General features: G+C 46.2%; 1 protein-coding gene across 1 annotated transcript; it reads right to left on the reverse strand.

Annotated features, from left to right (window-relative positions):
* Positions 1–1,717: 1,717 nt before the first annotated feature.
* LOC131900674 (cytochrome P450 4F4) lies at positions 1,718–16,007 on the reverse strand. Its single transcript, XM_059251985.1, has 12 exons — positions 15,810–16,007; positions 14,014–14,158; positions 12,353–12,406; positions 12,137–12,264; positions 10,143–10,264; positions 7,633–7,903; positions 5,279–5,345; positions 4,955–5,084; positions 3,106–3,239; positions 2,952–3,016; positions 2,713–2,795; positions 1,718–2,321 (listed from the first exon to the last, which is right to left on the reverse strand). Exons 1-12 carry the CDS (start codon positions 16,005–16,007, stop codon positions 2,144–2,146), a joined length of 1,575 nt encoding a protein of 524 aa, XP_059107968.1. The 3' UTR covers positions 1,718–2,143.
* Positions 16,008–16,683: the final 676 nt, after the last annotated feature.

Here is a 16,683-nt window from a genome sequence, read left to right on the forward strand (position 1 = left end):
GCCTTGGTGGTATTTATGCAATATTAGAGACTCCTAACATTTTACCTAGGAATGTAGATTGAGCACATAAATTCCCTTTTTGATATATTAACTGATCTTAGCTCTCTGTTGACCTCCTCCTTAGCCACTCCCTTTTGGGGTTATAAAAGAAAGCCTGTAAAAGAAAGTCACTTCCTGAGGAAAACTTTTATTTGCCTTTATGACTCTGTAAGAATTCAAGCCTGGTGACCTGGCTTGATGGGAGGATTACTATTGTTTGGGTTTATAAATGAAAACCTAAGAGACTTAGAGGAGATGGAGAAGAATAAATCTATGGGTTAAGAGCTGGGTGTACTCAGATTCTTTTTTCCAAAAATCATTCACACTGTTCGTAGATTCTCTTCTGGGCCTCCAGGAAGAAGATTATTAAGGCTGGACCATAATAATTTTCGATACTCTGTGACCTGAAGGTCTTAAGACCCCTACAGCCACAGAGGGGGCAGCCCAGGTATAAACATAGCACTGAAGAGTGTTTCCCATGGCACGTACTACTGTTGTATAGCAATTTCCTTCAAACCAAAACATTAGAGTCTAGAGAAAGGCTTAAGACTTTAGAAGAAAACAAAACTTACAAGGTTTAGAAAGTAAACACCTTACAAATCTCAGGAAATCCCTGAAACTTACAAGGTTCACAAGGTTACACAAGTAGTAAGGAGTGCCAGAGAGAGACTTCAGACTTTGTAAGTCATTCAGGGAGTGCCAGGATGCAGCTTCTATAAGTTGTCTGAAGTTAGGAGGGTTTTTCTGTGATGTAGCTACCTTTGAGTCATCTATGCTTCTGTAAGGAACCCTTTGTCTACACTGTGTAAGTAGTGTCAACAAACTCACGAGCTCACTATGCTAGGCTTGTGCAGGTTTATTGGTCTGTCTTTGGTGCTCTACCTGGGGTGAATCTCCCCCAGAAAAGTCTCAAAACAACCACCCATATCCCCAAGCCCTTTGTCCTCAATGATGCATAGCAGTTAGGGCTAGCCCAATACAGTGTCCTGTAAGTTATAGTTCCAACTGTTCAGAAGGCTAGGACAGAGGTCCCTTGAAGACTAGGAGTTTAGATTCACTGGGGAAACAAACTCCTCTTAAAAGCAAGCCCTAGGTTCAGCAGTAGATGGCCAATACCAAAGGAACGCCACAGAATATTGGAGGTTCTTTGTTCCACAATGTTAACTCAGGGCATTTTTTCACCTTACAGGTCCTTTGCATAAATATAATGGCTTCTGGATTTATGTTTTCATGGGATTCCTCTGTGTGTGTGTGTGTGTGTGTGTTTCTTGTGCTATTTCTTTTACTCTTTTTCTTATTTGGTTGGCTGTCCTATTCCGATGTGATTTTGTTTCATCTTATTTACTTTATTTTATTTTATTATTATATGCCCGTTTGCATTCAGAGATAGAAAGGGTGTGGAACTGGATGGGAGGGAAGATGGGGAGGAGTAGGGGGAAGGGAAACCATAACCAGAATATATTGTGTGAAAAAAAAATCTATTGTCAATAAAAGATAAAAGAAAAATTAAAAACCCAAAGGAAATGATAGAAAAAATAAAATAAAATGAGGCATTAACAGTCAAAAACAAACAAAAAAAAGGAGTAGGAATCTAAGAGCACCCAGGACAGTGTAGTGAGACTCCTATTCAAAACACAAACAAACAAAAAATAAAACCCAATAACAAATGCCAGGCTTCTTAGGTTTAATAAACCTAGAAATTTAGTTTTCACAGAAACACTGAAGAATCCCAAAATGAGTAAAGTTTTGAGATTAGAACGGAGATCAAGGCAATGGAAATGTACCTCAATTTAAAATGTCTCCTGAGCTCCAGCCTGGCCTCCATCCCGTCCAGACACTTCCCCTTAGCTCTCTATTATCCAGGAGATTAGTCCTGCTAGGCTGGGGGACAATGCAGGGGCCTGTGAACAGTCCGAGGAAGTCAATGATCTTTGCCCAAGGCCTTCAGCCCCGATTCGCTCCCAAACCCCAACTGCTGATCCCCCCACCCCATTGTCCTCCAGCGCCCCCAGCTGGTATTCGGCGAGCCTCCCGCACAGCTCTGTTTATTCTGGGATCTGCAGAGGTAGGTGGATGGGTGCGATGGTCCGCCCAAGTGCAGGGGTCACTGTGCACCGGTGCTCAGCGGCTCCACCCGCAGCCACAGCCCGCCCTCTGCGCGCAGGATCAGCTCCGGCTTCCGGCGCGGCTCGGTGTCGTCGGGCAGGATGCGGAAGCGCAGCAGGGTGAGCGCCAGCGCCACCTTCATCTCGTTCATGGCAAAAGTCTGTCCTATGCAGTTCCTGCGGGAGGGCGAGGTGGGGACTCTGACTGTGTCCTATATCCCATTCAAGACCCACCTATCACTGAAACCTTGCCTAGGTACCTTCCCCACCTGGTCAGCCAGCTGGAGGGGCACCCAAGGGGAACTAATTTATTCGGGATCCCTCATATACATCCACATTCTGTATCCCATGAACCTCAGTCAGACCTCAGAGCCCAACCGAAACCATCAGCTGGGAGGCGCATGAGCACAAGGTTGCAGTTCTTAGACTTTCCCAACCCTGGTACTGCACATCTTTGCTTAACCTGAGAAGATGCAGGAAGGAGACCCAGATCCTGACTGTCCCAACTTCCCACCTTCTCCATCTTTCCTAAACTTTTGCCCCATCACTTCAAGCCCCCTGGCCTCACCTGGGCCCAGCAGAGAAGGGAATAAAAGCTAGAGGTGATCTGTCCTTGATGTTCTCTGGGTCAAAGCGGAAGGGGTCATAGACCTGAAAGAGACAGTGAGTGACATCTCCCAGCACAGCCAGAGACAGAGCCCCGTGTGCGGTAGGGAAAGGAAGGTCTGATTTCCCCAGCCAAAACCTGCTCCTTCCGCTAGGATCATTGTGATGACGAAAAAGAATGGGGGAGAGCAGTTACAGCACCTCAGGGTCAGGCCACACAGTTGGGTTGTGATGGGTCGCGAAAATATTGATGATGCACACGACACCTGTGGTGAAGTGGGGCCAGGAGTGTGAGCCTGCTGCTGAATAAACCTGGCTGTGTGCCCAGGACCCTCCTTCCCTGTCCTGTGGACACCTTTAGGGATGACCCTGCCATCTGGGAGGGAAATGTCCTGGGTGCAGCAGCGGGCGATCACTGTGACCGGGGGATGCAGCCGCAGACTCTCCTTGATGCACATGGTCAGGAAGGGCAGCTGGGCCAGGTCGTCCCTGAAGAACACGTGACACAATTATCCAGGAGCAAAACAGAGGCTGCCAGCCCCTGTGTTGCCCACATAACCTTTCCCCATGGTGTTAAAACATTCCCATGGAAAGAAGAGAAGTAGGAAAGTACTGGAGAGACTTTAGCCAGGTATCTTCAGAAGCTTTTTCTGAAGTAAACACATATAAATGTCAACCATAAAGAGGAACTCAAAATTGTTTAAAAAGTGAATCTTTTGGTAAGGGCAAAATCAAAACACACTAAGAGACAACAAAGACATGGTGTTTGACATTCTTTACCACCCTTCTCTGTTTCTGCTGCCTCTGTTTGAGTCTCTCCTTCCCTCCCTCGCATCCTCCTATCCTCTGTCCCTTCCCTCCACACTGCCTTCTTTTTTATCTCTGTTCCCACCCTGCTCCCTCACATGCAAACTTTCTGTCCTCTCTCTTTTCATAGCTTCCCTTTTCCCTCCTCCTTCCTTTCATTCTCCTACTTCTTTTTTCTCCTCTTCCTTATCCTCATCACTCTTCCTTCTTTCTCCTACACTCTCCCTCTCCTTTTCTCACACAACTTTTCGTTGATATTTCTCCTCATTGTGTAACAAATTTGTCCAAACTAAAATATTCCGTCTCAGGGGGAGCTCCAAAAGACTCAGGAGGTACACAAAACTTATAAGGCTCAAAGTGTGAACAATTCACAAGTCTTAGGAAATTCCTGAAACCTAAAAGATCCTCAAGGTTAAATAAAAGGTAATAACTGCTGGACAGAGACTCTCTAGGGGCTCCAGGGATGTAGCTTTTTTGAATCCTCACCCACATTAGCATGGCATTTCAGGGATACAGCTGTAAATAACCCCTCTCCATACTGATGTAAGAAATTCTAATAAACTCACTGTTTCACTAAATTGGCCTTTCATGGATTCATTTCTTTGGTCTGTTGTCCAGGAGGGCATATAGACATTTGTTCACATCTCTCCAAGAAAAGTCAGACACCACCACTCCTCTTGTCTCTGTTCTTTTCCACCAACTCTTCTTGGTGGATCTTGGATCTACAGCCCTGACCTCAGTCCCAACCAGTATCTCCTTATCCTCATTCAGGGTTCTAGACTGAAACTCGTCCTTTACCCCAGCCTTGCTTCTCTTACTCTAAACCTCACCCCTGCCAGTGTGTCCTGGGAGTGTCCTGATGCAGGACTGGTCTCCCATCAGGCTTGGAGCTCCTGACATCACTTCCCTCAGCTGCATCCTTAGCACAGGAGAGCTGCCCGTAAAATTCTCATGGGAAGGCATTATGGGAGGACTTGCTGGATGGGGACATGGATGATGCAACAGATTACGCAGCACACGGACAATGACTTTTGCCCCCATGGGTCACTTATGAATTCCTATTCTGGCAGGAAATAGGGAACGGAAGAGCAAACGGTCAGGGAAGGGAGACATTGAAAACAAATGTTACATGAGACAAGGAAGAAAGAGGAAGGAAAGTTTATATACAATGAATATCTGCAAAGTGGCATCATCTGCCCTTACACACTGTTATATTGTCAGGAACTCTCTCGGAAGTTCAAATCTTTCTGTCCCAAAGCACAAAACTTCCTCTTGTTAATGAGGTAGATACTATACTCACCAAGCAATAATGGAAGAATCAGCAAAAAGAGCCCCTCCATCACCTGAGGAGCAGAGTCAGGGGAAGGGCCTAGTAACATACCAGGACCTGCGCTCACCACTCAATCTCTGGAGACTTTCGGTCCCTCAGCAGCTCCTGTACCTCCTGCCTGCAGCGCTCCTGGTACTCTGGGTGCCTCGCCAGGTTGTACAGGATCCAGGAGAGTCCACTGGCCGTGGTGTCATGGCCTGAGGGGCAGACAGGTGGGCTTGGGTCTCAGAGCTACTTCAGCACCACAAAGTGGGCAGCAGCCAGACAGGAAGGACCCCAGGAAGAATGAGGAAAGGGGAAAATGGATGATAGGGGGATTTCAGGGTCCATACAACACCTCCCCGGAATGGAGACTTCTGCTCCCTCTGTAGTCCCACAGTGGGACCCTCACCCTCAAACATGAAGGTGTCAGCCTCTGCTCGGATGTCCTCATCTGACAACTCCTTTCCATCTTCATCCTGGAGACAAGGCAAGAGACCAGATCACAGCAGTTCTGAGTCTATGCCTAACCTGACAGCTCTCTCAGATCCAAACAGCAAGCCCACCGCGACTCTGCATCTCTCTTGATCATCATCACTGGTCCTGCCTCCTCTGTGTGTGTGTGTGTGTGTGTGTGTGTGGGTGGTGTGTGTGTATGTGTGTGTGTGTGTGTGTGTGTGTGTGTGGTGTGTGGTGTGTGTGTGTGTGTGTGGTATGTGTGTGTGTGTGTGTGTGGTGTGTGTGTGTGTGTGTGTGTGGTGTGTGTGTGTGTGTGTGTGTGTGTGGTGTGTGTGTGTGTGTGTGTGTCTGTGTGTGTGTCTGTGTGTGTGTGTGTGTGTGGTGTGTGTGTGTGTGTGTGGTGTGTGGTGTGTGTGTGTGTGTGTGTGTGGTGTGTGTGTGTGTGTGTGTGTGTGGTGTGTGGTGTGTGTGTGTGTGTGTGTGTGTGGTGTGTGTGTGTGTGTGTGTGTGGTGTGTGTGGTGTGTGGGGTGTGTGTGTGTGTGTTTGTTTCTCCCGGTTGGAGGAAATGGTGACCACTGGCTGTTTCCCAGTTTCTCTATGATAAGTGATTTCTAGGAAACAAAGGGACAAGGAATCCTGCGTATAGGATGATGGCACAGCAGCAGCATTCCTTTGAAACTGGAGAATAAACATTACCCTCAAGACACTGTATGGATCTTCTCCTAGGAGGGGAGTGGAACACTTTCTGTCAGTTCTTCCACGACTGTTTGATAGGAATAGTGTCAGCCTTGTCAGCAAGGACAACGCTGCACACTTTGGGACAGGAAAGGTTGGACTACGGGAGAAACAGTAACAATATGACGACATGTGAATGCAGATGATGTCTCCTTACACATGACCGGTGACTAGACTTCTCCTCTTTCTCTCTTCACTTTCAAATATTTTTCATATGTTTCCCCACTGACTGTTTTATCCTGCACCCCAATTCCTACTGTCCTCGTTTGTTCCATTCTTGGGTGCTACACACAGAAAATGTGTCTTATCTCCTCTGGAGGCTCTTAGGCTTGCATACCTGTAGAATTTACCTGTGATTGGAGAAAACCTGCTTACATTCCAGAATAAAGTCCTCTCTCAAGGTGCAAAGTTTTATGTTCATGAAAATGCCATAATGAAATAAGTTAGTTTGCACACTCAAGAATTAATTAAAAATGTCCTCTCCTGCTCATTTGTCTCTTATTCTCTAACTCTCCCAACATTACTTCTTCCCTACACTCCCCTCTCCTCTTCTTATCTCCACATCCTTGTCCTCCTTCACTTCCTGCTGTCTAGCTCTCTCTCCTTTTCCATCTATTCATACTCCCTGAAACAAAGAAGACATGGATGTGCCAACTCTGCTGTGAAACTTGCAAGACTCATAATGTGTGGGTCTCCTGTGATGGAAAACCTATCTGGTTTATCTGGACACACAGATAACATCATGACATCACCTGAGAAGGGAGGAGCTGGGGACAGGAAGCCATTCTTACAACCCTGGTCTTGCTGCTGGTATTGTCGAGGATGATGGATGGGCTACCCTGCTCATGCAAGTGCACAGTTCTAGGCACACATACAGATATAAGTATCTGTATATTTCTCAACAACATATTAAGTTATAAATGGAGTGAAGCCTTAGATCCTTCAGTTTCAGATCTAGCAGGGATGTGCTGACTGGACTCTGGTGTTCTCTCTCTAACATTTCTTTCTGGCTTGTCTTTCTTTTCCTCACATGCCTTCTGTGGCCCGTAGGTATCTCTACATCAAGCCCCAAATCTGAACTGTCTTTTGATCCCATATTTGACACCATTATTCATCCTACCACTTAAAGCTAAGAATGTGGTACAAGCATGTAGTCCCATGACTTGGAAATTTGGGACAGGAGAACCCATTCACTAGAAACACAATGAGACTGATCTCTAAAATGCTAACTACACCTAAGTGATGTAGCATACATCTGTAATTCCAGAATGTGCAAGGTGAGTGCAGAAAGAACATGAGATTAAAGTCATCCAGGGCTGTTTAGTGAGACTCTATCTAAAAATTACCCTCGCAAATACAAAAATAGCTATTCAATAAGTTAATAATTATTTTGACATAGGGTTTCACCATGTAGCCCTGACTGGCCTGGAATTCAATATACATACTAGGCTGGCCTCAAGCTCACAATGATCTTCTTGCCACTGCTTCTGGAGTACTGGAATTAAAGGTGTGCACCATCACACTCAGTGAATCAAGTTTAAACAACTCAATTCTACCTCTTGAGAACCCACCTTGGTCAGCAGCAGCACATCAATGAAGTCCAAAGTCTTGGACTTGGCCTTGGCCTTGAGGACATCATCAATATCCTTACTGGGGAGAGTACGTCGTCGATCCTGGATGACGGCGTCTGTGAAGTCATGCACCAGGCGGCAGGCCTTATGGAAGCGCATCCCGTTAGGGGTGAGCTGATAAAGTGAGTCTATGTGCAGAAGCAGCTGCTGGTACCGTTTGGACACTAAAGCACTGAGTTCCAAGATGGCAGAAATATACTCACTGGGCTTCCTGCATGAGTAGAGAGAGCATGAAGAGAAGCAAAGCAACTCAATGCAACTTAAGCCCAGGAAGCACCTCTCAGCAACAAATAGGAACCTTGCCAAAAGGATACACAGTAGTCAGAAACAGCCACACAAATACATGGCTGCCATTAGTTGTAAAATTTGACTCAGGACTCTTATTTCTATCCCATCCTCATGAGCCTCAGTGTGTCAAGGTATCCGGAGTGCAGCACAGACATCACACATCCCTGTTCTCTCTTGACCTGAACCTAGTTCTGACCCATCTGATTCCCAACACTTTCCACTAGTTAAGATCTCATTTTCTTCCAGTTACCCAGTCTCTTCCACAGGGTCCCTGCATTCAGTGACAATTCAACCTTGTTTTGACAAGTCAGTCAGTGTCAGTGTCTACAGAGCTCTGATATGATCATGTCCATTTACTGTGGTTTGGGGCTGTCTCCCAAATGTCCATCTTTGGGGCTATTAGAAAGTGACAGAGCCGGGCGGTGGTGGTACACACCTTTAATCCCAGCACTCGGGAGGCAGAGCCAGGTGGATCTCTGTGAGTTTGAGGCCAGCCTGGGCTACCAAGTGAGTCCCAGGAAAGGCGCAAAGCTACACAAAGAAACCCTGTCTCAAAAAAAAAAAAAAAAAAAGAAAAAAAAAGAAAGTGATAGAACCATTAAGAGATGGGGCTTAATAGAGGATCACTAGGCCATTTTAAGTGTGCCTTGGAGAGGATGTTAGTACCCTGACCCTTTCCTGTCTCTCTTTATTTCCCAACTGCTGTGAAGTAAACATTTTCCCTAACACATGCTCCCACCAAAACAACAAAGTCAAAGAACCATCAACAAAAGTCTCTGAAACTATGAGGCACAATAAATGCATCTTCTGATTAGGTCAATACCCTCAGAAATGTTGTCACAGAAACAGAAGTGACTACAAGTACAAATACCCTTGGTAGAGACTATAGGAGAAAATTCCAACCTTTGTCTGGCTTTCGTGTCCTTATGGTTTAGCCACTATGTTGTTGTATACAGATTGTCAACTTGACAGGATCTAGAATCACCTTGTAGACAAATTTCTGAGCACATCTGGATTCTCTAGACTGGGTTAATTGAGGTGGTAATACCCACCTTATTAAGGGAACATTATGCCGTGCCTGGGGCTTTCGGATGACACGAAAAAGGAAAAAGTTCCTTGAGCATAACCGCTCGTTGCTCTCTGCTTCCTGACTGTGGATGCAATGTGACCATCAGTCTCACACTCATATACCTGTGACTTCCCCTCAACTTTAACCCAAAACAAATCCTTCCTTCTTTATTTTTTGTTGTGTCAACAAGAAACACAAGTAATATGTAAATTGGTACCAGAAGTGGGATCTTAACTGTAATAATCCTGAATATGTGGTTCTTGGGCCTTTGAAACTTGCTTGTAGAAGAAACATAGAAGAATATGAAATGATGAGCCAGAAAAGCCCTTAAACTCTGTAAGAAGAGCTTAAAGGAAAATTCTGATGGGAGTTTGGTAGACCAGAATATCAAAAAGAAATGCAGTTAATGGAGACCTAGATCATGTGGGGTTTTTTTGGTGTGTGTGTGTGTGTGTGTGTGTGTGTGTGTGTGTGTGTGTGTGAGCTCTGTCAGGAACTAGCCCATTCCTGATACTTTTCTGGCAACAAATTTGGCTTCTTTCTCCCGATGTCCTAAGAACTTGCATGGGACAGAATTAAAAGGTGGTAGACCTTTAGAGTGAAGAAAATTTCAAGACAGCATAGCATTCAGGATATGGGATGACTACTGCTCTCTGCCCTTTTTCATATCTACAATGAGAAGGGGGTTTCAGACGACACACAAAAAGAGAAAACTAGTTGAGCATAAGCGTTCATTACTCTTGCTTCCTGACTACAGACACAGTGTAGCCAGTCTGCTGCCTGGCCTTCCTCACCACGATGGACTTTCTCTCAAACTGTGAGCTGAAATAAACCCTTCCTTAAATGATTTTTACCAGTTATTTTGTTCAGCAATGAAAAAAAAGAACCTAATTCAGAAGCGTCAACCTGGTGATCTCAGGTCTAAGGTGCCTCCTCCAGGCCAGATTTACATGATTTACATCTGCATCCCTGGATCTTGCTCTAAATCACCTCCTCCAGGGAGTCCCCTCTTTTCCTACTGGCCAGCCATCACTCTTGCACCTCCTCCCTTAGGTCCATAATCCAGGTTCTCAGGCTAGTGGGAGGAACTCACTCCTGGCAGTTGCTGTTGAAGCTGAAGACACATTTCTGCAGACTGTCCAAGGTCATCAGGCTGATGTTCTCAAACATGTCCAGACGGGCGCTGCCCCCTGAGACCAGGCGCTGCCATTTGGCCTTTACAGAAAAGAAACAGTATCATAACCGGGTCACAGATCCTTGAGACTCTGCCCAATCACAGCCACAGGAATGGATACCCTAAATAAGCCTCCCAAGTCTCTGCTCCAGACACTTGACCTCGAGAATAACCAGACTTGAGTGGGAGCAATACTGTTATATAGAGCCAAGGCTGAAGATCAGGAGCCCTGAGTTTAAGCCTCATTTCTGACTCCCATGCTCTGTGAACCCTCAGTCAGCTCATTGCCCTCTGACTCACGTGCCATGTCTTGACTGTGTCTGATAAACCACGATGGAGCCCATGTGCCACTATTTTTAGATAAATTACTACCTGGACAGAGTGGAACAATTCCTTTATGCTTCCAAACTTCAGGTTCATCCCTAACAAGGAAAAAGTAACCTCTATCTCACAGGTTTGTTGAAAATTAAATTTGCAGCATAAATTATGGAATTGGGTCATAACCCTCAGTTCCAGAACATGTTGTGAATGCAATAAATGGTATTATTCTTTGAGTATCATAAGTTGGACTTAAAGCTACCTCTATGTCAAGCATGACTGACCTCCATGTTTTCTAAGTACCCTTACTAAGTATTCCAAACATAAATCATATCAATACTCTTTTTTCTTTTTGGTTTTTCAAGACAGGGTTTCTCTGTGTAAAAGCCCTAGCTGTCCTGGAACTCTCTTTGTTGACCAGGCTGACCTTGAACTCAGAGATCTGCCTGCCTCTGCCTCCTGAGTGCTGAGATTAAAGGTGTGCACCACCATTCCCCAGCTCATTCCAATGTTCTTAACCTGGACTATTTCATAGATACTTGCAGAAACCCCTGAGAGATCCAGTGATGACTCTCCTTGGGCAAATATCGGACTCATTCCACCTTGTTATAAAAGCAAATTCCCTAAAACTAAGCAACACAACGTAGGTCATGGGTTGCATCTGTTGAAGCCCACCTGTGATGCCCCATGGAATTTAGATACTCTCAAGAAAGAACAGAAGCTGAGATGATGCACAGTGAGTAACTGACTGCCTTTTGTGTTTGAACGCAGAATCTGTGTGGTCTGGCAGACTCCACAAGTAAACAAGCTAAGCAGTCAGCTAACAAGTAGAAAAGAAAGCTGTTGGCCCTTCACCTGACCGCACCCCCCCCCCCCGTGCCTGTCTTGTTCCTCAGCCCAGTGTAATGTGAGTTTTCAGCAATGTCTATTAGAAAGTTGAGCTTATTCTACCACCCTTTGCTTTGTGTTAGATTTATGACTTTGACTAATATAGGCTAGGAAAATGGAAGGAGCTGTAACTTCAATGAAACCCAAGCTTCAGCTGACTTCCAGATTCTCTTCTATGGAAATGTGTGTCATAGGAAGAAACCCAGGATGCCTTCTGAAGAGAGAGAACCTTAGAGACAAGAGTCCAGACTGTCCTTCTGAGACCACACTAAATTAGCTTGAAGTTGGTCAAGTCCCAAACATCAAAGAATTATGCTGGTATCAGGAAAACTGACCCATGGTTTATCATATGCCACGAGTGACTCAAACCCTGTCCAGAAGAACCAGCCCCCTGACCTACACCCTTATTAGCAACATCAGACCTCATTGTTTCCAAACTGGTGTGTGTGGCAGGGCCCTGCTTCTTATCGGCAGTGTCTATAGTCCTCATCAAGTTAGCACCTAGTTTCCAAGGCAACCATCTCTAAAAATAGAAACTAACTCTTTATAAGCACTCACCATGTGGGAAGATATGGCTCTATAGGATCATCTTGGACACAAAATGGAGAGGAAAATAAAATAAAACACGGTCCCAGCATCACCCTTTAGAGTACAGACCAGATCTATCTGAGGCCTTTTTCCTGAGAAGCTAGGTTCCAGGGACTTACATGCATGATGTTGGTGCTGTCATTGAAAATCTTCATATAGGGCTTCAGGATGTTGAAATGGAAGGCGGGTGTCAGCATGCGACGGTGACGGCTCCACTTGTCACCAGCACTCAGCAAGAGCCCATCCCCTGGTAGAGTAACATGGCAGTAAGCAATGGTAGCATATCCCCCCACCCTCCAAGGATATTCCTAGGCCCTTCATCTGTAGCTACTCACCCAGCCAGGGTTTCAGGAAAGTGTAGAAGATTACTTCCTTTAGGGCAACCGCAACTGACATGAACAAGGATGATCAGGAGCCATGGAGAGACTAGGAAATGAACTTGCAGAGTGTGGGGGCCTCAGCGAGGTGTATGCAAGTCTGCCCCAAGCCCAGAGTGACAGGGTTAGAGAAATGGACATAGGAAGCAGAGAAGAGATGGAGGAAACAGAATACAAGATAAGACAGCATCAACTCAACTCACCTTCCCTTCACTTGGCTTCAACATAGTCTACCAAGTCTGCCCTTCAAGAGTAGCACAACATTCTACAGACCTAGCATAGCTGTCCACCCCAGCATGCTGTAACATCTCCTGACATAGTCGTGGACATATATGGGGTAATATGGGCTAACATGGCTGAAATACACATGACGTCCCCTAAATGAACCCATCTGCTGTGAAATGGACAGAGACGGTCTGATACATCTCAGCATGCTCCATAGGCAGGTCCCAGACAAGATTTTAAAATAATCACAACAGTTTCATAGATATGGTATGGGTGTGGTAAATCAGACATCAGACCTGCCTCAAACAAGAAATCCCAGCCATATTTCTATTTCAGTGGGACTCTAGGTGACGAACGCCAAATAACCTCCCAAACACCTTGGTGTTTTCAACAGGGAAAAAAGGTAATTTCAAACAACTGCTCAGGCAAGAAACAGATGTGCTCCAAGTGTCCACAGCTCTGTGTGAGCCCCAGATAGGGTCATATTTGTGATTACACTTGGTTCATACCTGGGACAGTATGAAACACCCCAACCAGCTTGTATTTTGAAAGATTTAGTCCTCAGATGCTGCCTCTATTTTGGGAGATTCTAGAAATCTTAGGAAGTGGACCTTAACTGGAGAAAGGTCATTGGAGTAATCCCTTTGAAATCTATTGAATTGAGTCCCCCCACCCCGTTTCCTCCCTCCTTCTCTCCATGGTTATGTATCTGTCTCTCTTTTATCATGATGGACTCTGACCCACAAATCAAAATCAATCTTTCCCTCATTTAAGTTGTGCTAAAAATAGAAACAAAAAGAGCTGCTCCACGAGGTGTAATCTGGAGATGGCCACATCAGTCAAGTTTCATACTGAAATACAGGTGAGGCAGAGGCAGGGGAATCACCAGAGCCCCATCTGCCTGCACTCTGGTCATGTGCACCCGCTGGAGGCAGCACGGAGGAGATCTTAGCAGTGGGCAAACAGTCTAGTCCAATGTCCATCTGGGTCGGAAAACAGGAGCCTCTTTGAGGTTTGGTGGAAGTGTAAATAACCACCTGCCAGGTCTCCATCCACCAGTAGCACACACCCCCAGTGGTGCACACCAAGCCATGGGCGCACAGGACACCTTCCTCTTAGCTCTGAATGGAGATGAGAAGGAAGGGGTCCTACGTCCTCTAGGCTTTCCAAGTAAAAAATTACCAAGACCAGGAGCCAGAATGAGCCCTGAGAATTCTATCCGGCACTCTCTCACCCTCCATGCTGAGCCTTGCCTGGGCTTCATCCTGACAACTTCAGTGAAAAGTAGAGAAAGCATGACAGGGCTACTTCAGGAATCACACAGAAGCATGAATGTGAAGACTAGAAGGCCCCCGTTTCCCATAGCCACACCACTACCAGCTTCCCCTGAGTACCTGAGGCATTGAGGACAGATCGAATGATGTCAGGGTGACACAGAGTGATGATGGGGAGGATGGGACCCATCCATGTCCTGAAGCCCTGGGGGTAGGTGGCCACCAGCTTAGTCACCTCCTTCAGACCCTGCTCGGTGGGAGTGATCTATAAGCAAGACAGGAGCAGTCACTTCCTGGGATGATTTGTCAGGAGTCAAGTGCATTATGCTTATGAGGTGCTCAGGCAACTGATACAACATGACTTCAAGATATCTCTGTGATGGTGTTTCCAGAAGGCATTGGTGTGTGCATCAGTAGTCTTGGTCAGGATGACTCACCCTCCACAGGGTGGGTGGCACCATCCATCTGACTAAAGAACCATATAGATCAATGGTTCTCAACCTTTCCAATGCTGTGATCCTTCCATACAGTCCTTCATGTTGTGGTGACCCTTAACCATAAAATTATCTTTGTTGTTACTTCATAACTGTAATTTTGCTAGTGTTATGATTTGTAATGTAAATATCTGATATGCAGGATATCTGATATGTGACTCCCCCAAGGGGATCTCAAACCACAGGTTGAGAACTGCTGGTGTAGAACAATAGATAGAGGAAGGGAAAATTCACTCTCGTTTCCAGACTGGTGCACCCTTCTTCTTTTGCCCACAGACATCACAGAACAGGTCCTTGACCTTTGGACTCTACCCCATCCCACAGGATGGCTCCTCCCTCAAGGATCCCCCATGCATAGGATGCCAAGCCTTTGATCTCTCAGATTGAATTAATTACAGCCTGGCTTCCCAGTCCCCCACTTTGCAGATGACATATTGTAGCATGCTCAGAATCCATAATTATATAAACCAGTGATGGTAACACAATGTACCCCCTCTCTCTACCCTCACTCTCATGTGGATATATATATATATGCATATATATAGTATATATGCATATATATGTGTATAGTGATATAAGGCGTAATGATATATACATACTGTGTTGTATAGAGCTTGTATATCAATTATGTATATATTTATATATTCACATAAATATATTTGCATAACTGTATGAATAAAATCATGCTGCATAATGATGTTCATATCACTGACACACTGCATATGTGTGTGACCCTGGTCCTATAAGATCATCATGGACCTGAAGAATTCCTATGCGTAGTATTTTGGCATCATCCTGTGAGTGATGTCATTAACATGTATGTATGTATGTTGTGAGCTTTGCTATTTGCAAATGAAGCAACCAAGACCAAGTCATGCAAAAGAGAGTATAGGCTTGGTCAACGTCCAAGGGGTGGAGTCAAAGGAAAGCTTGTGGGAGGGGGAGTGGACAGCTTTTATCTTGCTTGGGCAACAGGACTCACTGGTTCATCTGAAGCATAAAAAAAAATGCTTCAGGAACAGGAGTTAGGAAGACAGTCCATAGTTCTCTTGCTCTGTGTGTGGTGGGAGAGGGATACCAAAGATCACCCTCAGCAAAACACAGAAACCCAGAGATGGACTGACGGAAAAAATGGCACTGACCTTGGACAGGGCTTCTCAGGAGGCCCCAAGTCCACCAGCAGACAATGTGGGAACACCAGGGGTCCTCACTCTGTATGATCCACCCTGGAAGCCCCTCAGTGTCCACCAGTGTTTAAGAAAAACAGAGCAGAAATGAATCCACAGCTAACGAAGGGTGGCAGACAGGAAGAGAGAAAAGCTAGAGAAGGATACTGGAGGACTCAGGCCACTGTCCCCCTGAACCCCATTCCTGGTGCATTCACTCCTCAATAGGAGATCCACAATCTGCTGCCACACTCACCATGCCCAGGTGACCCAGGAACCAGTTCCGTTTGGGGGGCTGAGGGAAACCACAAAGATGTTGATATGTGCCATAGAAGGTATAAGTCTGAGTCAGGACACGGGCCAAGAGCCAGGAAGCTCCGATGAGCAACACAAGCAGCCACGGTGAGGATGCCTCCAAGCTCAATCCCAACCAGGACAGATCCAACTGTGGCATTCTGTGGGGCAGATGGACAGAGAGTGAGATTCAGAGACTGGGAAGAGGGATGGGGTCCTCGGGGGTAGTAGACAGGGGTAGGGAGAGTGAAGGCTGTCGGCAGGAGGATTGGTCCAGGGGGAGGACAGGGGCAGTAAGAAGAAGAGGACAGACAGGAGTCCCCAAATCAGAGTGAGGCTGCCAGGGGCTGTTACCTGGAAGCGAACAGGGTCACTGTGGCTTTTGGGCTTCAGACAGCTGGCTACCTAAGGAGTACCTAGAGAGCTCAGAGCTCTCTCTAACCCGGTACAGGACCCGACCACTCTACCTCCCTTAGCCTGGCACCTCCTCTCAGGAACAGTGTGTTTCCCACAGTTCTGCCTCCTCTGGAGCTGGCTCCTTTGTTCCAGGCTTCTGCCCTGGAGGAGGTGATGGGCGGCCAGGCTCGGCTGTGTCAGCCAATCCTTCACTGGCTCATCTGCCGCCTCCCCTCCTGGGCTGATGGCCAACGGGAGGGGGGTTGGTCAGCAGGCTACAGAGTGGAGTTAGCTCAGGGACAAGCAGCATGGATGCCAGATCCTTAGGACTTGGCCCTTCTCACACGGTGGGAGGAGGGTGAGATTGGGGGGTGAGCAAGATTCTAAGGTGAGCGGAGGTAAGGCTGAGCCCCACATTGATAGCTGCCCCTACTCGTTCA

Source organism: Peromyscus eremicus, unplaced genomic scaffold (assembly GCF_949786415.1).
Source record: "Peromyscus eremicus unplaced genomic scaffold, PerEre_H2_v1 PerEre#2#chr22_unloc_1, whole genome shotgun sequence".
NCBI lineage: Eukaryota > Metazoa > Chordata > Mammalia > Rodentia > Cricetidae > Peromyscus > Peromyscus eremicus.